A 24864-nucleotide genomic window follows, 5' to 3' on the forward strand; every position below is an offset into this window, starting at 1 on the left:
GCCAGAGCATGTGCTACAGAGAACATTCCAGAAAGCCTGGCCCTAGGAGGGGCTTGAGATCCACTGTGTCAGGACTTGGCCTGGACACCAGGGACCCAATGTTGAAGACAGACACCAAGTTCCGGTCCTCCTGACAAGCGGGCAAAAAATCGTTGAGGCCAGCTGTCTGCATTCAGGCAGGGCATGAAACCCGGCATTCGCTCCGCTGAAGGCGGTGGGTGCAAGGTGATTCTGAGGCATGCTGCGGCAGAAGACACTCAGAGCAGGCCGTGGGGCACGGTGCGTGGTGGCCCTGCCTTTGCAGAAGCTCCCTGACAGGTGTGAGCCGGAAGCAGGCCAGCGGAGGGGAAAGGAGCACTGGCTTGGGCTGGGAGGGCCTTGGAGAGGAGGGGCCGACAGGCGTGGCGGGTCGGGTCGGGCCGGGCGGGCTGGCAGTTTGCGAGGAGGAAGCTTTCTCCGTGGGCCCGGCCTTCCCTGTGCTCAGAGTTCAGGGCGTGGTTACTGACCGGCCGCCTGGTACACAGCAGGTGAAAATAAGTATCACTGGCTTCGAGCCAAGGAAGCATCGCGCACTGCACGGAACAAGGAGCTCGGTTAGCTCGTGAGCTACTGCCTCATTCTGCAGTGAGGAAAGCGAGTCCTGAAGCAGTTCGCAGCACTGACCTCCCCACGGGGTCCCGTCCACTTCCCCACGGGGTCCCGTCCGCCTCCCCGCTTCCGCCCGTGCTGGCAGCTCCGAGACTCACCTTCCGTCGGGGTAGGAGATGATCCCCCTAGGGCTGCAGGGAGGACGGACCGGTGGCCGCCTGCCGGAGCAGCCTTGCTGCGGCTCTAACCCCGGCCTCTGCAGCCCTTAGCCCGAAACCTAGGCCGCGGCGGACCGCCAGGGGGCGCTGCGCCGCCGCGGACGCGGGCAGGTAGGGGCGTGGCTCCAGTCCCCGCCCACCGCCGCGGGCGGGGTGCGCGTGCGCACTGTGTCCCTGCCGCAGGGACTGCTGGGCGGGGCGACGCGAGCCTACGCCGAGCGGGAGCGGAGCGGCGGCTGGGAACATGTGGCGACCGGTGAGTCCCCGCCCGACGCGGCCCCGCGCCCCCTCCCACGGCCGGTATCAGCGTCCTGCCCGGGACCGTCAGGGCCCCGAGACCCGAGTCCTTGCACACCCCGAGATGCCCCGTCCCGGGCCGCGTGAGGTACCCTCTCACCCCCAGAGAGCCGCCGCCCCCGTCAGCGACCCGCAGGGCTCTTGGAAGAGCCCTTCGCGACTCTCAGATACCCCGCCCATCAGACTCCCTTTTAAACGCCCAGACCCTGTTGGGGAGACGCGGGGTGCCAGTCAGGAGCCCGCCAGGGAGCGCGCCTTTCCTGCGCGCCCCGAAGAACGCTGTTTCCTCAGAAGCACGTTCACGGAGCGAGGACCCTGTCGCAGAAGCCCTCTGGCTTTATCCCCAGGGGCACCCCTTTCCCAGAGAGACGCCCTTCCCCAAGGCCACTGCTAACCGTCTGCCCGCCCCCTGCCTGTCTTGTACTGCTCGCTCACTGGAGCACCCTTTTCCCTGGTCACCGGCCCCTCACACGGGGCTGAGCTGACACGCGCCCCTGCCTTCCCGGAGATAAGAGGACTTGGAGGGATGTGAGGGTGGCCATCTTCCTGGTGGGCTCTCGGGCACCCCCACGTCAGGCCTTCCCACACTGGCCCTAGACTGCCGCTCCACTCACGCTGCTCGTGACCCTGAGAACAGCCGATGACTGTCCACTTCTGCTCCTGGTTGGGCCTCCCATCCTGTTGCATCAGTGACGTTAGGAACGGCGCCTACACCGTGCGCCGGCATTACTGACCGTACCTTACCCCCTCCGCCGCCCTCCCCCAAGACTCTGGCCCTTTCCTCGTAGAGCTGAAGACACTGAGGGCGGTTCATCAGCATTTTCAACTTGGGGTTTTCTGTAGAGCTCGTATTTTCCCGGTACGCCGAGCCTCAGGACAAAGGAGTTTCCGTGGACCTCTGTGGCTTGCAGCTCCAGTTCGGAGGGGTGTGTTTGGGGCTGAGATGATGAAGCAGTGACTCTGCCAGTCAGGCAGAGAGACACTGAGTGGGCCTTTAGGACAGCGCTTTACAGTTTATAAAGCTTCTTGACTTATCCAGGTCACCAAGTCCTCCAGACGAGGGGGCGGATGGGCAGACTCACGCCCAGAGTGAGGCTTCTGGGTCCTGACAGGTCACAGGCCCTTGGGAGAGAAGAGGCTGGGCGCTGATGGCCCTCCAGGCCCCTCTCCGGGCTCCCGCTCCTGCCACAGGACCTTTCTGTGTCTTGCTGTCCTCCTGCTGCGGTGCACAGGGCTGCTGACCGTGCCGTTAAACGGCCTGGGTTCCGGTGGGGTTTCTGTCTCAGGACTCATTGGGACACGGCGGTAGTTCTTACTGCTGTGGGCTGCCTTGTCTGCAGTGGCGTCTCATCTTCCTTCCAATTTGCTATGCGATCTACAGGCTGTTAGAAGAGCACAGCTCCACGGGGGCCTGCCCCCTGACCACACAGCCCCTGCTTCCGTGTTGGAGAACACACGCAGCGTGGGAGCTTTGCAATGTCTCTTTGGTTACCCCCCACTCCTTTTTTTGCTGCTTTGTGGTTGTTAGCTGATTTCCAGCGAGCCCTCGGTTTATGCAGACGTACTCTAGGAAAGCGTGGGAGGAGGGGGTACAGGAAGCCCATCTCACCTTGTCCAGACTGGGGCTTTGGGAGTGGTGGGGTGCTGGGGCGCGTGTTAGCTGGCGGGCCGTCCTGGCCGCCTGGGGCGCACACCCGTCTTGGTGAGAAGGTGCTGGTATGCTGGTATGTGGGAGGGTGCCCTGGTGCGCAAGCTCTGGGTGTGGTCTGAGATATAAGTGATGTGGTGGAAATTGCCCTGGGCTGCTTCCTGGGAGGTGTGGCTGCAGGCTCGGCCCTGCAGGACCTCCTTGGGCTTCGGCGATGTCTCCCGTATGATGGGCACCCTTTGGGAAGCGCTGGGTATCCCACACAGGAAGGAGCCTGTGGGTCTCGGTGGGGGCTGTGGAGCTGTCGGCAGGAGGCCTCACGCCTGGATTCCAGGGCCAGGCTACTGCCGTCTCGCCTGACTGTGGCCTTCCTCCCGCCTGTTGCTCAGCTGGCCTCCTCGCTCGGGCCAGGTGGGCTCTGGCTCGTTCTGTGCTTAGTAGTGCTTATCGCAGTCCAGCAAGCCCTGTGGAGTTTCTGCTTTATCTAGCTTGTGCCAGGTCCTAAAAGTACAGACATGATGGAGGTGGGCCCTGCTCATTCTGTTGGGGACACAGAGGGTACACAGTCATTCCTGTGTGATAAGGACAGTGGGAGAGCTATGTATCAGGTGTGGGTGGGGGCAAGACAGGAACGCTGGTGAATCAGGGTGGGTGAAGGGCGTTCCAGGCAGGACAGCAGCCTGGGGAAGGGGCCTGGGTCCGCCCCTGCATGAGCTGTCCAGCGTCTACCGAGGGGGGGTCTTTGTCACAGGAGTGTGTGTGAGGGGTCCGTGCTGGGGATACCAAGACAGCCAGGGCCCTACTGTGTGGCGTCCCAAGTTAACAACAGGAAGCGCTTCCTGAGGACGGGTCCGGCGCTCCGCCCGAGCCTGTGGGAGCCCAGCTGTAGTAGCCGCCCAGCTTTTGTTGAGCACCTATTAAATGCCAGCCCCTGAGTGAGGTGCTTTATTTGCACTATCTGTCACCTTTGCAGCCTTGCAGAGTGGACACTATTACCTCCTATTCAGACATGAGAGGTGTTGGTGGGGCGGTCACCGGGCTCAGGGTGAAGGAGCAAGGCCCATGGACCAGACCTGTGTCCTCCAGCACAGAGCTCGGCACTCAGCACAGGCTGCTCTGAGTTCTGTGCCGTCTGTACCCCGTGTGCTCTCTCTGAGGCCACTGACCAGCTGGCACCTGGCGGGGGCTGTGCCCCTCCCTGGTGGGCCTTCCCAGGTGGAGGGACTTGGAGGCAAGCACTCCCAGGGGCACCTGGGAGTCGTGTGATGGGGCAGCTGGGCCGCGGGCTTTGCTTCAGCGTTGACCTGACACTGCCTGAGCCGGAGGCCTCCTGCACTGCGCTCACAGACCCAAGCACGTTGCGCCTTTCCTCTCCTGGACGCTTGCATCTCAGAATGATCTTGGTCGCCTCTGGCTGGCTTCCTTCTTGGTCTGCCGAGGTGCAGCTTCTGAATCGTGGGCCCCACGGGGGGGGGGGGGTTGCAGTTTGCAGCAGACCCCACTTGGCTGGCCTTTCAGTCTGTGTCTCTCCTGTTCTGCATATAACCCATGTCTAAGGTTTTCTTTCCATGTGTTGGAAATAGTCTCTTCTGGGCAAAACAAACCCCCTTTTTCCTGCTATTATAAAAGCCGTGGGGAGCTATTATAACAGAGTTCAACAAGTATGTACTTTTTGTTAGGTGGGGTGGGGGCAGGTTGCTGGGAGGAGGGTAAGGCTTTGGGGACCAGCCAGTGGCTCAGTGCAGGAGGAGGAGGGCCTGGAGAGGCTGGCCGCTCCTTGACCCTACATGTGGGAGTGACCTCACATGTGCGTCTGCTGCCTGCCGTGCACACAGCTTGCAGCGCTGTGCTGTGTGGGCCGTGGGCCGGGCCTGCTTCCCAGGCAGTGGTCCCCACGTCATAGACAGGGAAACTGAGGCACAGAGAGGGAGGTACGTGCTGCAGCCAGACTGCAGTGCCAGCCCGTGATGCGTGGGTCCAGCGTCTGCCCCTTGCTTCTCAGCCTGGGCAGGGCACCAACCAGCTGGTGTGGAGCTGTCGCCCTGGCCTCTGCCCAGGCAATGCCAGGAACACCCCTTCCACCGAGTGTGACAACTAACTGTGTCTCTAGACAGTGCCCGATGTCCCGGCACAGAATTGCCCAGGTGGGAAGCCCTGGCCCAGCTCTGAAATGCCACCTTCCCAGCTGGGACTGCAAGCAGAGTGGCTGATGCCTTGTCCCCGTGTCATGAAAGCATCTAAGTGTAGGGACAAACTACCAGAATGGTCCTTGACAATTAATTACCCAGATGCCCACCACCTTGGTCTGCTCATTGTTAATATCTTGCTGTAGTTTTTCTTGCTGTTAGAAAATATATATTTTTTGTTGTCATTGGACCATTTGACAGTAAGTCACAGACATTTTGACACATAACCTCTAAACAGTGTGCGTCCCCCAAACAGGGTTGTTCTCTCAGGTAACCATGGTAACCTTGTCGTGCTGCAAACACTAACAGTACAGGCAGGTCGCGGAGGTCTCGGCCACCGCGACAAAGCGCCTGTCGGAATAAAGCCAGGCACATGAGCGTTCGGTTTCCCGGTGCCTGCAGAAGTCCGTGCACACTACACCGCAGTCCGGGATGTGTGCAGGAGCGTCATGTCTGAAAAATGTTTCACGGCTAAAAAATGCTCCTACCACCCGAGTCTGTTGGGAAAATGGCACCGATAGACGTGCTTGAGGCTGGGTTGCCACATGCCTTCCGTTTGTAACAAGCGCACTATAGCGACGCAGTGAAGGGGTGTGCCCGCGGTCCCCTGTCCCGTCCGTATTCAGACTTGCCTTCATATCGAGGTTGGGGTGTGTTTTGCACTTGGTGTCCATCTGTCTGGCCTCCTGAACTGCAATAGTCCTCCCACGTTTTTCCCGTGAACTGCTTTGTATCATCTTGCTATGAAAAGTTGCCACTAGTTACAGCAGTAGAAAGACCGGACACGTGGCTGTGCCCAGCACCAGTGGTTCCCAAGTCCTGAAGAAGCCACGCTGCTGTAGAGAGGGAGCCACCCTCGGATCTGCTTGTTGGGGTTTTCTCAGGGTCACTGATGACGACTGTTGAGCGTGGCAGCTGACGGCCGTAGTCAGTTTATTCAGATCAGAATCACAGCAGAATCTCACGAGCCAGGGGACAGTGGCGTCACCGGCGTGGCCTCGGGTCACCTGCCCAGCTCCTCATGCTCGTCCCGAGCCCTCTGACTGGACACTCACCCCCACTTCCCACAGGGCTGATGTCCCCCGCACACCATCCCTCCCTGCAGGAACACCCAGTGAGGGCCCTAGGGATGCCCAGTCTGGCTCCAGCTCACTTTGCTCCCCCCTTTCTTTTTGGGCAGCCCCCGCAAACCTCCCCCGCACGTTTTTCAGCCACAAGCCCGTCTCCTCGGCAGAATCGCCCTGTACTCCCCTGGCTTTGGGCTGTCCCTGACGCTGTGCCCTCTGCCTCGGAGGCCTTCCAGTATCCACACAGCAGTCCTGCTGGGCTCGCTGCCAGGCCACAGGATCCCCCCTGCACCCTGTGCTGCCCAGCCTGCTGCGTGTCTGTGGTCCTAGGCACACGCGAGGCCCACTGTCAGGCTGGTCCTCCTGCAGGGCCTGGTGGGCATGTGCAGAAGGTGTGGAGTGGGGAGGGGTCTGCAGGGAGCCTGGGCAGAGCTGCATCCCGGGGTCCCGCGGGGCTCACCGATCCTGGCACATCTGCCTGGTACAAGCCCCATCTTGTCAGGTGAGGTGGCTGGGATCCCAGCCTGGACCCAGCCGTGTCCTGAGCAACTGTCCAGCTGTGTGCACACAGATAGCGTCCCCTGGGCCTCTTCTGTGTGCCCGGCATGGCCGTGTGTGCTGCCAGGTGGCCAGGAGGGCACGGGGAACGCAGGTGAGGGGTGTGCTGCCTCCCCTCTTGTACCGAAAGCCTAGGGGCTCGGGTCCCCGAGTCTGCCTGCTGCTGGCCTCAGGCCTGCCTGTCCCCTCGAGGACCTGCCCTTGCTGTGTGGCCTTGCTGAGGGGTTATCTGTCCGCCCGTCCTCCTCATGGGACAATAGGTCATGGAGCTTTTCCTTTGACTTTCATGTGATTTTGCAGCCCTTGGACTTGTCTTCACAGTGCACTGTGGCCGGAAGGACTGGAACGTCCGCCCCTCATTTGGCCCAGTGTTCACAGGGTACTGTTAGCGTTGGTGCTGCAGCTGACTCACTGAAACAGCTGCCTTTCCCTAAAATCTAAGATCTGCAGTCGGGTATTGTGACTGAGAAAAATTTCTTTCTTTTTTTTTTTAATTGGGGAAGGGGAACAAGACTTTATTGGGGAACAGTGTGCACTTCCAGGACTTTTTTACAAGTCAAGTTGTTGTCCTTTCAATCTTAGTTGTGGAGGGTGCCGTTCAGCTTCAAGTTGTCCCTTCAGTCTTAGTTGTGGAGGGCACAACTCACTGGCCCATGTGGGAATCGAACCAGCAACCTCGGTGTTACGAGCACTGCGCTCTAACCACTGAGCCAACCAGCTGCCATGAGAAACTCTTAAAATGCGTAATTCAGATAACATGGGGAGACCAAGGTTGCCAGTGAGTGCAGGAGAGCCCCGCACGTCCACTCGGCCTTCCCCGCCCTCCTCCGGCTCTCCACCTCTGGGGCCATCGTAGCGGAAGTCCCTCACGCCCCCACCTGCACTCAGGACCAGGTCTGTGCTCCCTGCTGCGGTCTCCCAGCTTCCTGATCGTGTCAACGAGCGTCCTTGACACTTGCTCCTGAAATGCAGAATGCCTTCCTGAGGCCGCTGGGCAGTACTCTCAGCAGTAGGAAATAGTAAAGGATGGGTCCCAGGGCCCCAACAGAGTGTCAGGGGCAGGGACAGAGGGAACATTCAAGGGCAGGCATTTCTTGGGACCTGCTGCAGTGACCGAGGTGGAAGCCCCAGTGCAAACTACTTGCAGCTGTTCCCTCTCGTGATGCCTGGAGACCAGCATCCCTCCTGCAGGTGCAGTTGTCTGCATTGCTGAGTGACACACGCAGGCCAGGAGGCACTGGCATGCTTTGGTAACATTCGGGTGGAGGCCATGTTGCTGCCTCGTGTGACACACTGTCGTTTGCTCACTTTGCAGTCTCAGCTTTGTCACTTCTACTCTGTCCTGCGGCACAGCAGGCCGAAGCTCCAGCCGTCCCCTGCTGCCGTCCTCAGGAGAAAGCTCAGGGCCCCACCTGCACGGTGGTGAGTTCTCTGCAGCTGCAGTCACACCCCCGCCACCCCCTGGGCACATGCCCCTCGCCAAGCAGGGCTGGACTTTCTGTACCCCCACTCCCAAGGTGGGGTGTGTTTGTTCCTGGGTGTGGTGGGCTGGGACCCTGACAGTGGCGTGGTGAGTGCACTGCAGCTAGAGCTGCGTGATCCGAAGAAAAGAGCGGAGGAGGGTGGGGCCCAACCAAGACGCAGGGCAGCAAGAGATGGGGGAGGAGGGTTCAAGGCCTGAGCCAGTGGGCAGGACGGGTGGGAAAAGGGCTGCCTGTGAGACTCAGGCCTGGTGACGCAGTGGCTGGGGACAGTGGGCAGACATGTGACAGGGTGCTGGGGCTCCTGCTGGGCCAACACGTCCTGGGCTCCCTCTGGATTGGGCTGCTGCTGGCTTGTCTTGAACTCGCACTGCATCCAGTGTGTGTTACCTGCACATTTCGTCGGGGCTCTGCCGTCCTGCCACTTGCAGCCAGCTGGGCCACCAGCAGGTGGACGGTGCAGGAACTGCAGCGTCAGTAACCCTGTTCCCATGAATGGATTTCCCACAAGGCCGAGGAGCTTCTTTCTCCATCTACTGGTTTCCTGGTGACTGTGGGGCCCAGGCAGGGGGACTTGGACGAGAGCACCCTGGTGCCCGACCACACAGTTGCCTGCAGAGGCTCCAGCACAGCCTCAGTGCCGGGGGGTAGGCCTGGCTCTCGCCACAATCGCCATGCAGGCTGGAGGGAGCAGAAGCCTGCAGCGCAGGGAGGGGCGCATGGGAAATAACGGGGCCGTGCCGTGTCCCTCCAGGTTCTGGAGGCCGCAGCCCCTGTGGAGGAAGGTGCTGTCCGCCACGGCCATGGGGGTGCCCCTGCTGCTGGGAGCCCGCTACTTCACAGCCGAGCCGCAAGAGAAGAGGAGGATGCGGCTTGTGGCGGACGGTGCCGGACGCTTCTGCAGGTGGGCAGGGCCGCGCAGGGCAGCGCAGCTGGCCTCTTTCCATCAGGGTCCTCGCGGGCATACTGGAGCAAGCCATCCACACTGGACGCAGCAGTGGCTGGCTCACCAGCCATCACAGCTGTGCCCGGTCGTGAGTGGGTTTTCTTTCATAATGAATGTTCCAAAAGAATGAAAAACTACCCGGTTGTTAGGGCTGAAGCCCGCACCCCAGCTCTCAATCCCCGTCTGTCCTGTCAGTGGTGTTCAGGGACCAAGGGGAGGTGTGGGTGCAGCCTGGGAGCTGAGACTCACCTGGCGGCCACGCTGCGCAAGCCCCCCTCTGCCTCCAGGCACCCGAGCGCTGGCCTGGTGGAGGCTGAGGGCGGCCTCTGCTGGCAGGTCTCTGAGGGTCGGTCTGAAGATCTCCCTGGACTACTGGTGGTGCACAAACGTCCTCCTGCGAGGGGTGGAAGAGGTCTGTCGTGAGCCCTGGGCTGCAGCCGGGCAGCCTGTACAGTGTTGGGGGTGGGGGAGCCCTGGAGAAGGTGGGTGTTGGGGGCACTGAGGAGGCGCCTGCCCACCCCCATCCCTTCCCTTCATGCCTGTGGTAGAACAGCCCGGGGTACTTGGAGGTGATGTCTGCATGTCACCAGCGGGCAGCCGATGCCTTGGTGGCCGGGGCCATCAGCAACGGGGGCCTGTATGTGAAGCTGGGCCAGGGGCTGTGCTCTTTCAATCACCTGCTGCCCCCAGAGTACATTAGGACGCTGCGTGTGCTGGAGGACAGGGCCCTCACGCGTGGCTTCCAGGAGGTGAGCCCTGCTCTTGGGGGCACAGAGGCTGAAGGTGGGGGCTCTGGTGGTGGCCCCCATGCCACCCTACGTTCCCTCTCCTGTCAGGTGGATGAGCTGTTCCTTGAAGACTTCCAGGCCCCGCCCCACAAGCTCTTTCAGGAATTTGACTACCAGCCAATCGCTGCTGCCAGCCTGGCCCAGGTGCACCGCGCCCGGTTGCATGATGGCACCACTGTGGCTGTGAAGGTATGTGGGGCCCTCCTTGCACAGCAGCGGGCCGAAGCAGTGCTGGCCAGCTCGGCAGTGCACCGGGCTGGGAGGTGGCGCAGGCCTGGGCGGGGGTGGCAGCCGGTCCTCCCTGCACCCTTGCCCGGTGCAGGTACAGTACATCGACCTGCGGGACCGCTTCGACGGGGACATCCACACCCTGGAGCTGCTGCTCAGGCTCGTGGAGTTCATGCACCCCAGCTTTGGCTTCAGCTGGGTCCTGCAGGTAACCGCTGCCCACAGGCAGGCCGGGGAGTGCAGCCTTGCACATACCAGCACGTGCTGCCCCCAACTGGACCCTTAACTGCCCGTGTGGCCCGCAGGACCTGAAGGGGACCCTGGCCGAAGAGCTGGACTTTGAGAATGAGGGCCGGAACGCTGAGCGCTGTGCACAGGACCTGAAGCAGTTCCACTACATCGTGGTCCCCCGTGTGCACTGGGACACATCCAGCAAGGTGGGCTGGGCCGCCTCTTGGGTTGGGGTGTACAGGCCTGAGCTCAGCCTCTCTTTCGCCCCCAGCGTGTGCTGACGGCTGAATTCTGTGAGGGCTGCAAGGTCAATGACGTGGAGGCCATCAAGTCCATGGGGCTGGCCATGAAGGATGTGAGTACTGTGTGTACAGAGCAAAGTGGGAGGGAGGGAGGGAGGCGGGGAGCGCCTGTCGTGTGCACACCTGAGGATGCAGGGGTGACAGTGGTACAGTGCTGCCCTCTCCCCAGATAGCAGAGAAGCTCATCCAGGCTTTTGCTGAGCAGATTTTCTACACAGGCTTCATCCACTCCGACCCCCACCCTGGCAATGGTAGGAGAAGCCCCCGGGGGCGGGTGTGGGTGTGGGCTGGCCTGAGACAATGTGCTGTGTCCCCAGTTCTGGTGCGGAAAGGCCCGGATGGGAAGGCACAGCTGGTGCTGCTGGACCATGGGCTCTACCAGTTCTTGGATAAGAAGTAAGCTGGCCGGGGTGGGGGCTGGCCCTGGGGCCCGGCCTCCCATGCCCTGGGTCTCCGGGCTCAGTCTGGCCCCCACAGGGACCGGTCAGCCCTGTGCCAGCTGTGGCGGGCCATCATTCTGAGGGACGACGCAGCGATGAAGGCACACGCGGCCGCACTCGGGGTGCAAGGTGAGGCCGGGTCGTGTTGTGTGTGGACGTGGCGGGGCGCACAGCCCGGCTCAGTCTCCCCCGCACACCCAGACTACTTCCTGTTCTCCGAGGTGCTCATGCAGAGGCCGGTGCGCCTGGGGCGGCTGTGGCGCTCGCACCTGCTGAGCCGCGAGGAGGCGGCCTACATGCAGGCCATGGCGCGGGAGCACTTTGAGGACATCATGGCCGTGCTCAAGGCCCTGCCACGGCCCATGCTGCTCGTGCTGCGCAACGTCAACACTGTGCGTGCCATCAACACAGCCCTGGGCGCTCCCGTGGACCGCTACTTCCTCATGGCCAAGAGGTGGGTGTGGCCGGGTGGGCGGGGCGGGGCGAGCCGGGCGGGGCGAGCCGGGCGGGGCGGGGCCAGGCTGACCTCTCTCACAGCGCGGTCAGAGGTTGGAGCCGCCTGGCAGGCGAAGCACAGCCGAGTGTCCACCGCACCAGCCTCCGGCGCCACGCCAGGGTGGTCTGGGAGACGCTCAAGTTTGAAGTGGCCCTGAGGTGAGTGGACAGGAGGGGCCCAACGGGCAGGGGGCACCAGCGCCTGCTCCCTACGGACCTGTACCCCTCTCCCCACTCCGCCCGCCCACCCAGGCTGGAGACCCTGTCCATGCGGCTCACCGTCCTCCTGGTCCGAGTGCTGGCCTACCTGGGCCTCATGCCCAACACCGAGGAGCTGTACCAATACCTGGAGACCTAGCGCCCGGGGCAGGTGGATGGCAGAGCTCGCCCAGGACTGGCAGTGCTGGCCAGGACTGGAGGTGGACGCCCAAGACCTGGGGCACCAGAGCAACTGCAGCCTGGAGATGGGGGACGCCCAGGGGCTTTGACCATGGCCGGGGTGATGAGTCCCAATGACCACACGTTCTTCTCAAATCAAACAAATCTTTTTCCTTGTCTTTTGTACAAAAAGGGAGTGTGGCAGGGCACAGGGGCCCCGGAGGTATCCAGTAACGGGGTCTAGAAGTGGGCAGTGACACGGTCGGTCTCTAAGAGGTCGTCCAGGATCTGTGGGAGAGGCCCAGAGGGCAGGTGGAAGGCAGGTGAGGGCTGGGAGAGGGAGGGAGGGCGGGGGGAGGGCGGGCGGGGAGAGGGCGGGCGGCCCACTCACGATGTCCGGCGTGGTGCCGATCTTCTTGGCCAGCTCGCCTCGCTCCATGGTGCTCAGGTACAGGTAGCGGTTGAGCAGCTCCCCGTCCAGTACGTTCCGTACGGCATTCTGTAGCGTGCGCCGGTCCACGTGCAGCATCCTGGGGAGCCAAGCAGGCGGTGGGGAGCATGCAGGCAGTGGAGAGGCAGCACGGACCCGGGGGCGATGGCAGGGAGGGGGCGGCCCACTCACCGGAAGGCGCGGGGGTTGAGGCCGGCGTGGTGGGGCAGCATGGTGGTCAGCGCATTCTGCAGCATCAGCAGCCGGCGGTAGGTCTTCTCCTGCATGGGCAGCAGGAGCCCGATGCCACCGTCCAGTGTGGCTGCAGGGCGCACAGTGTGAGCCAGGCTGACCCCACAACACCCCCGCCTCCATCCTGCCCCGAGGCTCACCAAACCACGTGATGTGCTTGTTCTCCCACACGACGGACTTCTTACTGGGCCCCTCGCCAGCCCCCCGGCATGGGGTCCTCCAGAAGGTGTTCACGTGGGCGCCCACGTGGAAGTCTGCCCGCCGCAGCAGGCGCATGCCACCAAAACTCTCCTTGGCTAGGCCAGTGGGACATCAAGTCACGGCTGCCCTGCCCCGCCCCGCCCTGCCCCGCCCCGCCCCGCAGAGGGGAGGAGGGAGGGCCCACTCACCTTCCGGCAGGTACATGTACACCATCAGGTTGCGGTCCCGGTCAGACACTGGAACACAGCCCAGTCAGCCCTGGCCACCCCCAAGTGTCGGGCCAGCCCCCAGGCCCGCCTGCGCCCACTCACCCAGGAAGCCCAGCTGGGCATTGTCCACCATGAAGTCCACGCTGTACACTTCCAGGGGCTTGGCGTCCTGGGGACGGGTGGAGGGACGTCAGGCGGCTGGCAGCCAGCAGCCACTCCACCCACCCGGCGTGTACCCAGCCCCGCGGGTACCCGGGACACGAGGCTCAGCGTCTTGCTGTCCTCTTGGTAGCGGAGCAGCGAGATGCTCTTCATGACGTCGGCGGCCAGGATGAAGTTCTTGACGCTGATCATCTGGTGGATGTACAGCTGGGTGTCGATGAAGGCCATGCCCGTCAGCTCACTGGCACGCAGGCTCCACAGGAAGATCTGTGGATGGTAGAGGTGGCAGCCGGCAGTGGGCCAGGCGGGGCGGGCGGGCAGGCAGGCAGGGGAGGGGAGGGCCGCACCTTCTGGCCGATGGCCGACACCAGGTGGCCGTTGCAGTGGCACAGGGCGGTCACGGGCCCCTTCTGCTCCTTCTCATAGAGGACCTTGAACTTGTTCTTGGTCAGGGGCTGGCCAGGCTCAGGCACCACCTCAATCACATCCATTATCAGGATCTGTAAGCAGGGAGGGCAGTGGGTGACATGGGGACGGCATAGGCCACTGTGATCCGACCCCACTCGTGGGCCCCGCTCGTCAGCCCCTTACCCGCCCACGGCAGGTGACCTCCTCCCCTTGCATGAGGCAGGTCCCAGCGGCCACGTAGCCCTTGAGGCCGGACACAGTCTCCTCGCTGCGCAGTGACACCGTCTTCATGCACGTCACGTGCTCCCACTCCTCCAGCTCAATCCTGCACGAAGCTGGGTCAGGACGCAGCCCCGGACATGCCCCAGCCCCACCGGACCCAGCCTCACCTGGCATTGGGGATGGCCTCCCAGCTGACTGGGGAGATGAGCTGGATGGAGAAGGCCTCCTGCTGGGGGTGGATGTACCGGTCGTCTGCAGAGACAGGGGCGGTGGTCAGGGCAGGGTAGCCCCAAGAGTAGGCCCAGCTCGGGGCGTCTCCCACCTCTCTCAATGGTCTCAAACTCCTTCTCCTCGCCCGTCATGCGTGGGATGCGGGTGCACGGCGTGTTGGTGCTGGTGGCAACAGCATACACCTGGGGAAGTGGAGGTGTCACACACGCCAGAGGCCAGGCCCAGAAGGTCCCTGGCCTTGAGGGGGGTTCTGACCTTGGACTCCACGTGGTAGGCCACGTAGTGGGCTGTACATCGGAGCGGAATCTTCCTGACAGGCCAGGGGGCATCGTAGGACAGGTAGGCAGGCAGGACACTGATCCTCAGCTCGCCCTGGGGGGTGCAGGGGTCAGCGAGGCCTGGCACCACTGAAAGCAAGACCAGCAACCCCAGGCCTCGGCAGGCTCCTTGGGGCCAGCCCTCAGTTCTGCTGGAGCGGGCTGGGCGAGGGGCTGTGGCTCGCTGTCCCTTCCCAGGTTCGCCAGGGCCGGGAGGCAGAGTGGCCCACTCTGGCCCCACTGGTGTGCGCACAGCTGAGGGCCCAGCCCCTCTCCATCACCCAGTCCTGGGTGTATCAGCACCGCTGTCACCAAGGCTTCAGAGTGGCTCGGGGGGATCACTGCTATCACCTCAGTGACAGATGAAGAGTGAGAATCAGGCTGAGGCGCAGAGCAGTGACTGGACCCCGGCCACCCAGGCAGGTGCCCTCGTGGGCTGCAGCCTCTACTCCTGACCCCCGGCCTCAAAACCTTGGCAGCATTAAGCCCCGGGTTTCACTTCTGGACAGCCCTGTCCCCAGCAGTCGGGGGCCTCATTTCTGGGGCCCCAGCACCTGCTCCTGCCCTGGGCAGCATCGGCACCTGTCGGTGGGAGCTGAGCCAGGCCCCTACCTGTCTGTTAAAGTACAGGAAACCGCGGGGGCAGTTGACATTGTGAAACGGGGCGAAGGAGTCGATGGGACCGTCGATGGCCATAGGATGCAGCCGCAGGGCACCCCGGCCTGTCACCAGGAGCCAGTGGGGCGAAGGGCCGCAGATGAACACCTGGGGGTAGTACCATGAGGAGGCCGCAGGGGCAAGGCCCCACCGCCTGCGGACTCCCCAATGCCCCCTACCTACCCCCGAGTAGCCGTAAATGTCTTCAAAGTAGCGGAAGCGCGCCACGCGCCCACGGGCCCCTGCCGCCTCCTCGGCAGCGCCGCCCTCCGCCTTCTTCTTGGATGGCTTGGGCTTCTTCTCACGGAAGTTGATGTTGTGGGGAACCTGGCGGGGCTGCAGCGTGAGGGCAGGGACTCCCGTAAGGCCAGCCGGCCCGCCCCCCGCCCCCCACAGCACAGCACCTTCTTGAAGCGGACTTTGAGGTTCCCCTGGCCGAGCTGCGAGTCATGGGGGAAGGCCTCGTACACGAGCAGCTCCTGGTCCACGTGCACCTGGGGGCCGGTGTCGGGTCAGTGGGGCAGGGAGTGCGGACGCGGGCACGGGCACGGGGCAGGGAAGCACATGGACATTGGCGCTGGCCTGTGCTCACCAGCAGGTAGGGCCTGCTCTGGCGGCTCCCCAGGGCCACCAGCAGCACCTCCTTGACGAGGGGCAACTCCCCCTGGCGCGTGGCCTCCTCCTTGCGGGCCTCGCCCTGTGTGGTAGGCTGGCCGAAGGAGCTGTCCACCAAGACCCGCTGCCCCACAGGGAAGTTCTTCACCAGGAACACCAGCCGCCAGTCAGGGAGCTGGTAGATCTGCGGGGCAGTGGCCATTAGCAGGGGTGGGGCGGGGGCAGGGCGGGGCAGGGGGCGGGGTGGGTGCACAGGGCATCGCCTACCTCCAGGGTTCCGTTCTCCCGCACCAGCAGGCACCAGTGGGTGGGCTCGGCCCGGAAGGGTGTGAGGTCCCGGTCCGCGGGGGGCTGGCTGCTCCTGCGGGCCTCCTCCTTGCTGGGGCTGAAGAGGGAGCCGGAGTCCCCATACAGCATCTCCTCCTCGTCGTCCACCGTGGGGCTGGGCGGGCAGACATGTCACGGGTGGCCTGTCCCAGGGACCCCAGCCCCCGGCACCCTGGCCCTGCACACACCTGGTCTCTGAGCCCTGCCCCTCTGCGTCGGAGCCGCTGCGGCCCCCCGGCTCATCGCGGGCCCCGCCCAGGCGGCTCTCGGTGGTGAACATGCCACTGACGTCTCGGTACACGCACAGTGTGATCACCTTGGACTGCTGCAGGGGGAGGAGGCGCAGGCTCAGGGGAGAGGCCGGGGTGGGGGGGCAGGCACCCAGGGCCAGGGGGTGGAGGAGTGAAGCCTACGTGGTGCAGTGGGGGCTTGTGCAGCGCCAGGCGGTGGTGGCGGCCCCCGTATGAGTCGCTCTTGAGCAGGAACATGGTGACCTGACCCTCAGCACTCATGATGACCACGTAGGGGTCAGCCACGGCGCACTGCACGATGGGGGAACCCAGGTCCACCGGGATGAAGTGCAGCTGGTTCACTGGCGGCACAGGGCTGTCAGACAGGCCACCCCCAGGCTGTCCAGCCAGCCCGCCCGCCCACCCACCAGGCTGGCCCACCTCCTTCCAACAGGCGGATGCCCAGCGGTGACACTTGCACAATGTAACGATTGTCCCCAATGTTTCCGGCAAAGACTGTGGGGCCCTGTGTGGCAAAGCCGCTGGTATCCAGCTCCATGATCTCCTGCCCCGTCTGCAGGATCTGTGGGCGATGACAATGAGATGCACCCCTCACCCAGAAGGTCCCTGCCCCAGGCGGACGGGCCCCAACCCTCACCATGGTAGAGTCTTCCCGGCTTAGAATAAGGAACCCATGTCTTCGCCCGTCGTCATCGGTTTCGGGGGCACTGGGCTCCTGCTCTGCACCCTCGCCCTTGGGGGTCTCCTCCTGTGAGGGCAGAAAGAGCAGAAATCCCACCACCCAGCCAGGGGTACTTGGAGAGCCGGGGCGCCCCTCCACCGAGCCAACAAGCTTACAACACACCCTCTGGTCCTGGCCCCACTGCCCCAGGCCGCCACACACAGGCAATGCCGGTCACTGCCCCTTCAGGGCCTCCTTGCCATTGCCAGCCTGGGGTACACATACCTGCTCCTTACGCACAGGGGCAATGACTGTCCACATGTCATAGCAGCCAGGAAGTTCAAAGGTCGTCACCACCTGGGGCCGGATGCTCTTCTGGAAGGACGATGGGGCGTGTCCACCTACCCAGGTCCCCCCCCACACCCCCGGAGGTTCCACCCCCGCCTGCCCACACACACCTGCAGCACCGACAGGGCCCCGTTCTTGCCGTAGCCAGAGCACATCACAATCTCCAGATCTGGCTCAGGGCTGTTCTGAAACTTCAAGGGGCCTGGGGTGAGGCCGGGTCCCCGCTGTGCAACCCCTGCACCCCACCTCTCCCAACCTGGGTACCTCTTCAGAGAGGAAGGCAGGCTCGCCCATGGCAGCGTTGGCACAGGGTCCAATGTTGAGGATGCTGTCACACACCTGAGGGTACAGCAGTGGTCAGGCGGCTGAGCCAGTCAGGGAGGGGCCCCCTCTACACACAACCTCACCTCAAAGGAGTAAGTGGCCAGCTGTGTGCCCGACTGGGCCTCGCTGCCATACACCTCAATCTCATCCACTTCGTCCTGCGCCACCGACTTGCCCCCTGCAGCACCGAAAAGCACATCTGAGCTGCCCTGGTCAACCAGCCCCAACCCCCATTCCCGTCCAGCCCTGGGCCTCACCTGACCAGCCCACTGTGGAGTCCATTCGCTTCTTCTTTGACGGAGGCTCTTCCTGTGAGGCAGGAGGGTGCTGAGCAGCCCTGAAGCCACTGCACACAGGGCAGGGTCCCCAAAGCCCCACGCACCTACCTTGTCAGTAGCCTCGCGGACGGCGCTGGCCGGGGCCTCCTGCAGCTTCTCTGTGTACTTGAGGAGCAGCGAGTTGCCCAGGCGAGACCCAAGGAACAGGTACCCAGGCTCCATGGTGACCATCTGAGGGTGGGTGCGTGGTGAGGGCAGGCCCAGGCCCAGGCCCAGGCCCAGCCCCAAGCCCAGGGCCACCCACCCAGGCCCCACTCACACTGCTGGTGAGGACACTGGCGGCAGCTTTGTCGAAGTGGAAGGCGCGGACACTGCGCATGCCATCGGTGATGAGGGTCAGCACGTAGCTGCCGGGAGGAGGACGATGAGCTGGGGCAGCGGTCGTGGGGGAGGGGGCGGGGGAATCATGACACAAAGGGGCACAGGATTCACTGAGGGGGAGACTCACATCTCGCCACCCTTGAGGGAGATGACCATCTTGTCGTAGGAGATGAAGGCCGCCTGGGCACAGTCCAGGGTGATCCGCACGCCCTCCTGGGTGCCTGTTGTGGCGGGTGTCAGGCCGACCCAGCAGCCACAGCCCAGCCCTGCCTCAGACTACCCACAGCCCGCCCCCACCCCACACTCACGCAGGGGAAAGGCGGTGGTGCCGGTGGTGAGGCTGTTGAGAGCCACGCCGTAAGGGGGGACGCTCTGGTTCAGGTACAGCAGTGAGTTGACAGCAAAGACCACCACCCCACCTGGAAAGGAACAGCTGCTGGGCAGGGCTCTGTGACCTCCATGCCACCCCTCTACTCACACAGCCCTCACCTATGGGCTTGGGTACAGCGAGGGCCTGGGTGCAGTCGAAGGGCAGACTGGTGAGGGACCATATGACGGGATGAACCTTCTGTGTGATGTTCAGTGAAATGGCCACGATGGAGCAAGTATCCTGCCGCACAGCGACCCGCCTGGGGCCGGAGCAAGTCGGTCAGCAAGGGCCAGTTCCCATCCTCATGAGGCTGCTCCTGCCCCCTCACACAGGCCCACCCACCCGCCGGGGGCCAGTCCCCACCCCCGAGGAGACTGCCCCGTCCCGCCCTGCCACAGGTCCTGCCTCCTACAGGCCGGCCTCCCCCCACCCCCCGGGAAGCCGCTGCAGCCCACAGCGCAGGCCTCACCCAGGCCAGGTCTGGTTGGGCTCAAACAGGATGAGCAGGGTGGGCTCGTAGTAGCCGTGCAGAAACTGCAGGTCCACGATGTTAAGCAGCTTCTCATCCAGCGCCCGCACGTCGATGATATAGCTGGGCAGGAAGCTGGACCTCTGCCTGGGGGCCAGGAGCTTCAGCGGCGGAGGTGGAGGCACCTCGGTTCTGGCAGCCCCCCGCCACGCCCGGCCCCACACTTACCCCTCACCCATGAGCCCCTCATGCTCCTCGGCCAGGCTCTCCCTGCGGAAGGGCAGCACCACCAGACGCGTGCCATAGATGAGCATGGCTGCGCAGCGTCCGTCAGGGTCCACGCGCACACGTGGTGTGTGCACGTTCTGCACAAACCCATCCTGAGGGGCAGAGGCATCAGGTGGGAGACACCGGGAAGCAGGAGGGCTGGGCGGGAGGGGCAGGGGAGGGTGGCATGGGGCACGGGCGCGGCTGGGCCTACCCGCAGCTCTGGCTCCTCAAAGTAGTGCAGAGACAGCGTCTTCAGGTCATGCGTGCCTGGGTCGTACTCCACCACTGACAGCTGGGGACGGCAAGTCACAATCGCACCCACCACTACCTACCGCCGTGCCGGGGATCCCCACCAAGCCTCCCGCACCTGCGTCCCCCTCCAAGGTGGGACGCCCACCACCCACCTTGGCGTCCTTGAAGCTCAGCAGCAGGGCATCCCGCTTGGCGCCTGCCAGCTGCACGCTGGCCATAGACATGACGTTGCCGAAGAAGGAGAAGGAAGCCACCAGCTCCAGCTTTTCTCGGTGCTCCCGGTGGGCCTTCCCCTCTGGGGGAGAGGCCAGTGGGTATAGGTCTGGTTCCCGCTCCAGCCACCCACGCCCCCAGCGGCATGGCCAGGGTGGCCACCATGTGCTCACCTGTGCTCCTGTCATTCTTGGTTGGAGCCTGGAGGAGGAAGAGGAAAGACAGTGAAGGGCCACACTGCTGCTGTTGGCGGCTCCACCTCATGGAGGGACAATGGGGAAAGACCACCCAGGGCTGGCTCTGCCACCAGCAGCCCTGACTGAACCCTCACTGCCGTGGGGAGCACGTGACCAGGCACTCCTGGAGACAGCCATGCACACCCCAGCCCAATGTGGACAAAGTCACACTCACACGGGGACCCCAACCAGGCCACAGGATTCTCCTGAGGAGCCCACCCTAACACGGGGAGCACTCAGGGTGAGAGGATGGCTGGACAGCTGCTCTGTGCACCCCAAACCTGCCTGGCTCTGTCCCACAGAAGTGAAACATGTGACCACAAAACAAAGGATAAGGGGGTACACAGGGCTAGAGCCTTACAAGGATTCATGTCATTTGGAACAAAAGTACTCATTTGAACCAGACTATCATAAATCAGAGGCCTGCTGTAATTGCTAATGTAACTCATTAGAAAATGACACAAAATGCCTAAAGAGAAACCTACAGAGAAGATAAAATGAAATAAAAATACCTGATTAATCCAAGACAAAGTAGAAAGAAGGAAAAAGGAAGAATAAAGGAATAACAGAAAGACACAGAGTGAGATGGTGATTCAGACCCGACTGCGTAGAAAATCACATCACATGTAGACAAACAATCCAATGAGAAGACAAACGCTACCAAAAAAACAAACAACACCCCACTGTTTGCTACTGAGTCACTTTAAATATAAGGACACAGATTTTAAAGTTATTCCATGCAACAAAAAAAAGCTGGGGTAGCCACGTTACTATTGGACAATGTGGATCTTAAAGGCAAAATATGCTAGAGATAAAAAGAATATTTCATGACAAGAAGGACAGTTCAAAAGTAAAACGTTATTTTAAATTGGTCTTCCATGTAGCTAATTATGCAGCTTTAAAGCATGTGCGCATGTGCACGCTCACACACACACACACACACACATACACAGACAGAAAACACACACACACACACACACACACACACACACCTCTTGATAACCCTGTTGGGCAAGTATACCACCTTGTTCATCTTTAAAACTGTCTTCGATAGTCTTAAATTTTGGCTCTTCCATGTAAATTTGAGAATCAAATGACTAAATCTAGTGAGAAACTTTATTGTAACTTTGAGACAAAGAACACTGAACGTATGGATTAATTTGGGAATGGCCGACATCTCTGCAATAATGAGACTTCCCGTATAACCATGATATACAGAGAGTGCCAAAAAAAATGTATATACGTTTTAAGAAAGAAAAAAACTATTATTAAAATTATAATACTCAATATGTATCGATAACAAAAGATGAATACAAGTCATGTGTACACATTTTTTTGGCACCCCTAGTATTTTCTATTAACTTGGGACTCTTATTAAAAGTTTAAAAAAGTGCTATATATTTTTTCCTCGTAAAGGTCGCAGGGGCCTTTCTCACTGCTAGCTGTCACGCTACACCTGCCCCGGGCCATGTACTTGCCTATCTCCTACACAGCTTCTCCGTTCTCTTCCCAGACCTCACAGAGCAGAGGCCAGGTGTCCCCCACGGTCTGGGCTGTGCCCTGCTCAAACTCCCAACCCACCCACACTTGTGCAAACACAGGAACAGGCTGTTTGAAACCTCAGGGCAGTCTGTTCTGCAGTGATGACTAGACTGGTCCTGAATGCTCTCACCCACACAACGACTGGCCTCCAGCTCTCTCTCCATCTCTTGCTGCCTCACGCTTTACCTTCTCGTGCAAGAGTTGGCAAACTTTCCTGGAAAGGACTAAGGAGCAAATATCTGACAGGGTTTTCACTCAATCTGGTCTGTTGAGGACGCTCCTTTGGAATTTTTTACAACTTGTAAAGATGTAGAAAGCGTCCTTAGATCTCAGTGAGCTTCGGACAGCAAGCCCCACTTCAGGGGCGCAATGCCTTCAGTGCACAAATGTGCTACTGTATTGCTCATCTTAAAACAAAACCTTCTCCAGCCAGTTACTGCTACATTTCTTCCCTGTGCACAAATCTCCTTCCAAGAGCTGTCCGTGTTCACTTGACTAACTCTCCTCTTCCACTCTACACCCCAGACCAACTTTGCATGGCCCTCCCCACCCTCAGCTGCTTCTGGCCTGTGCACAGGCTTTTCCTAATGCCTGGAGCACTCTTCACTCCTCATCCTGAGCCTGGCTAAGTCTTTCTCCCCCTTCATGAACAGATAAGAAGCTGCCTCTTGCAAGAAGCCTTCCTGGACTAACTCTCATGCCTCCAGCAACCTAAGCATCCTCTTTCCTCTACTGATGAGTTCATCACACTTTACTAAAACTGCTGCCAGTGTTCCCTCTGGCAGGAATGTTCTTCCCCTGACAAACTCCTACTCGGCCTCCAGGAGGCTCTCCTGGTCAGCCAGCTGGGGACACACTGCCTCCTTCATTACCTCCTCTGTGTACTTAGGGAAGGCCCCCTGCCCCAACTTTCTGCAGGTTTTGTTCTCCAGCGTATTCCTACTACCTAACACATAGCAGGTGTTCATATCATTTAACCGCTGAAAAACAAAGAGCAAATAAGATGCACGAGGGCAGGGCTCCATGCCCACAGGAGCGCACTGGAGGCGGAAACATGTAGCAGCGGCGAGAACAGGTTCTGGAGACAAGCACTGGTCGTGTCCGGTCGCGCTTCTCCGTCTGCCACTGGGCGCCCACCTCACCGAGCTGTCAGGAGGCGGGCGGGGCCCGGAGGCCGGCGCGGCCCGGACCTACCTCGGCGTCGCGGTTCAGGCGGTACACGTAGAGCTGCGAGGTCCCGGCCGCCACGAGGTTGCGCTCGCTGTTGTTGAAGAAGTTGCAGTACATGGAGAACTCCAGGCCGGTGGGCGGGTGCGCCTGCTTGTACACGGCGTACATGGCGCCGAGCCCGGGCTGCACGGGGCCGGAAGGCGACAGGATGAGTGGGGCCTCCCACGCCCGAATCCCCTCAGCCCGCCGCCCGCCGCCCACCTGGCAGTTGGAACCTGCTCGCGGGGGACCGGGACGTCGATGAACACGCTCCGGCCGGGCCCGGAAGCTGAGCACGGAGGTTCCGGTTCCTGCGCCTGCGCAGTGCCGCCATGGCGAAGCAGCTGCGGGGGGCGATAGCTGCCCTCGGCGGCTGCGGGTAGCCGAGCGGTTTCGCGTCTCCGCGTGCAGAGCCCCGAGATCCTGGGCCCCACAGCTTGGGGAACGAGGGGCTAGGCTGGAAGTACGGCGGGCGTCCGGCGGCTCAGAGACCTCTGGGTCCTCTGCCTGACCCCGGATGGGGTCCACGTGGAGAATCTCCCCGTAAGAAGAGACGAGTCTCCTCCACCAAGCCCCCTTGTAAGAGGCGCTGTGCCAGGAGCTGAGGTTCGGGTGACCCAGGAGAGCCTGAGCCTCCAAGTGTGGGGCTGGGAGGGAAGGACGCCGGGCAAGTGCCGCCAGTGTGGAGGAGGCTGGACCAGTCCCGGGCTGTGAAAGCTTCAGGGACAGATGCTGCCTCCTGTCACTGCTCAGCGTTCTCTCCGCAGAGCGACACCACCCCTACCACCACCAAAATACAGGCACTGCAGGCGCACAACCCTCCTCGCTTCAGTGGCCAGGTGTCTTCCAGTCCTCCCCTCTACCACGTGAGCCCCTCCCCCCAGGGCAGCGATTTTTATCTAGATCTTGCGCCCTCCTCGGGCCTGGCACAGTTGCCCACCTCAAGGTTCCCGGAGCCAGGACCTCACCTCCCTTGGCAGAGACGAGCCCAACACACTGAGACAGGCCTGGGCCTTAGAAAAGGAATCATAAGAAAACGAGGACTGGCCTGGTGCCTCAAGTGGTTAGAGCACTGCGCTCCTAAGACCTAAGGCCGAGGTCGCGGGTTCAATTCCCACATGCGCCAGTTGAGTTGCATCCTCTACAGCTACGATTGTGAACAGCTCTCTGTGGAGCTGGGCTGCTGGAGGTTGAGCAACCGGAGGTTGCGGTGAGCTGCTGTGTGCTGCCATGAGCGGCCGGTGGCCATCGTGAGTGGCCGACAGCCATCTTCGGTTGCCATGGGCTGCTGTGTGCTGCTGTGGGCTACTGTGTGCTACCAGGAGTGGCTGGAAGCCATTGTGAGCAGCTGGCAGCCGGTGCGAGAGCTGCCGGTGCGAGAGCTGCCGTGAGCTTCTGTGAGCAGCCGACCAACGACTGGCGACCAACTGCCTCAGCCAGGGGGAGCTCAAGGCTCGTAATACCAGCATGGGCCAGGGAGCTGTGTCCTATACAACTAGACTGAGAAACAACGGCTAGAACCCGAGTGAACCGGAGTGAGGAGAGGGGAGGTGGAAGAAGAGTGAAAAAAAAAATGAGAAAGTATGGTCACACCCAAGAAAATAGCATATAAATGTGTTTCACCCAAATTGGCCCACTTGCTCACATCAGCAATAAGGCTCCGCGTCTGAACTGTGGAGCAACACACGAAGGCACCACTGGGATGCCCAGGCAGGTGTGGGATCCCTGCGCCACATCAACCCCCTTCAAAAGTCCTAAGAAGTCCCTGTTGCCAGAACCATGAGTATGTGCTAGAGAAGGCAGCCAGGCAAACACTAAATAACATCAGCATCTATGTCAGATGGACACTCACGGTGCCCACATCACAGGGCATCGGTGACAACTGAACAAGTCAGTGCCCACAGCACCATGAGACTAGCCTGGCAAATGGCGAGTGCCCTAACAAATGAATGAGAACTCGTCTGGTAGAGTGGTGGTCAGTGCAGAGAGAGCCAGAGACCCTGCAGCACAGTCTTGGGGAGGGCAGCCGAGGGTAGGGTGCAGCTGGTGGGCAAAGGGGGCTGGGAGGTGGCAGGGCTGGTGGTGGGATGGCAGAGGTTGGCTCGCCTGGCGGATCCTCTTCCCCACTGAGGTGAAAGGAGGCTGTTAGTGGAATCGCCTGGGTGGGAGGGTGAGGGG

General features: G+C 61.6%; 2 protein-coding genes across 6 annotated transcripts; one reads left to right on the top strand and one right to left on the bottom strand.

The window, feature by feature from the left end:
* Positions 1-911: 911 nt before the first annotated feature.
* Positions 912-12012, top strand: ADCK5 (aarF domain containing kinase 5). 3 transcript variants are annotated; one of them, XM_033126271.1, is made up of 15 exons: positions 912-1062; positions 7878-7984; positions 8798-8947; positions 9326-9401; positions 9538-9738; positions 9826-9966; positions 10100-10213; positions 10311-10442; positions 10508-10591; positions 10708-10789; positions 10856-10934; positions 11016-11107; positions 11180-11432; positions 11516-11632; positions 11726-12012. In XM_033126271.1, exons 1-15 carry the CDS (start codon positions 1051-1053, stop codon positions 11829-11831), a joined length of 1746 nt encoding a protein of 581 aa, XP_032982162.1. In that variant the 5' UTR covers positions 912-1050; the 3' UTR covers positions 11832-12012. The 3 variants fall into 3 exon arrangements, with proteins under 3 accessions (XP_032982162.1, XP_032982161.1, XP_032982164.1); XM_033126270.1 differs by having other exon boundaries at positions 10708-10934; XM_033126273.1 differs by lacking the exons at positions 912-1062; positions 7878-7984 and having other exon boundaries at positions 8905-8947; positions 9543-9738; positions 10708-10934.
* On the bottom strand, positions 11972-22958 carry CPSF1 (cleavage and polyadenylation specific factor 1). 3 transcript variants are annotated; one of them, XM_033126215.1, is made up of 38 exons: positions 22909-22958; positions 22672-22830; positions 19873-19900; positions 19639-19781; positions 19446-19526; positions 19193-19344; positions 18965-19111; positions 18615-18754; positions 18434-18544; positions 18253-18346; positions 18064-18151; positions 17853-17975; positions 17724-17775; positions 17550-17644; positions 17407-17481; positions 17253-17333; positions 17080-17169; positions 16771-16881; positions 16554-16695; positions 16296-16474; positions 16071-16207; positions 15823-15997; positions 15533-15739; positions 15345-15434; positions 15124-15267; positions 14896-15048; positions 14222-14338; positions 14058-14148; positions 13903-13987; positions 13697-13838; positions 13453-13605; positions 13196-13372; positions 13046-13112; positions 12923-12970; positions 12674-12829; positions 12474-12562; positions 12243-12381; positions 11972-12139 (listed from the first exon to the last, which is right to left on the bottom strand). In XM_033126215.1, the coding sequence occupies exons 2-38, from the start codon at positions 22813-22815 to the stop codon at positions 12003-12005; spliced, it is 4383 nt and encodes a 1460-aa protein (XP_032982106.1). In that variant the 5' UTR covers positions 22816-22830; positions 22909-22958; the 3' UTR covers positions 11972-12002. The 3 variants fall into 3 exon arrangements, with proteins under 3 accessions (XP_032982106.1, XP_032982107.1, XP_032982108.1); XM_033126216.1 differs by having other exon boundaries at positions 22923-22952; XM_033126217.1 differs by having other exon boundaries at positions 12003-12139; positions 12474-12603; positions 22672-22941.
* Positions 22959-24864: the final 1906 nt, after the last annotated feature.

Source organism: Rhinolophus ferrumequinum, chromosome 14 (genome assembly GCF_004115265.2).
Source record: "Rhinolophus ferrumequinum isolate MPI-CBG mRhiFer1 chromosome 14, mRhiFer1_v1.p, whole genome shotgun sequence".
In the NCBI taxonomy this organism is placed as follows: domain Eukaryota; kingdom Metazoa; phylum Chordata; class Mammalia; order Chiroptera; family Rhinolophidae; genus Rhinolophus; species Rhinolophus ferrumequinum.

Coding starts and splice junctions, on each gene's coding strand:
- ADCK5 (XM_033126270.1), top strand. Junction 9,402..9,537: donor TCCTGCGAGGGGTGGAAGAG/GTCTGTCGTGAG, acceptor TGCCTGTGGTAG/AACAGCCCGGGGTACTTGGA. Junction 10,214..10,310: donor GCTTCAGCTGGGTCCTGCAG/GTAACCGCTGCC, acceptor TGTGGCCCGCAG/GACCTGAAGGGGACCCTGGC.
- CPSF1 (XM_033126215.1), bottom strand. CDS start 22,815: ATGTACGCCGTGTACAAGCAGGCGCACCCGCCCACCGGCCTGGAGTTC. Junction 12,971..13,045: donor TGCCCAGCTGGGCTTCCTGG/GTGAGTGGGCGC, acceptor GCTGTGTTCCAG/TGTCTGACCGGGACCGCAAC. Junction 12,563..12,673: donor CAAGCACATCACGTGGTTTG/GTGAGCCTCGGG, acceptor CTGCCCATGCAG/GAGAAGACCTACCGCCGGCT.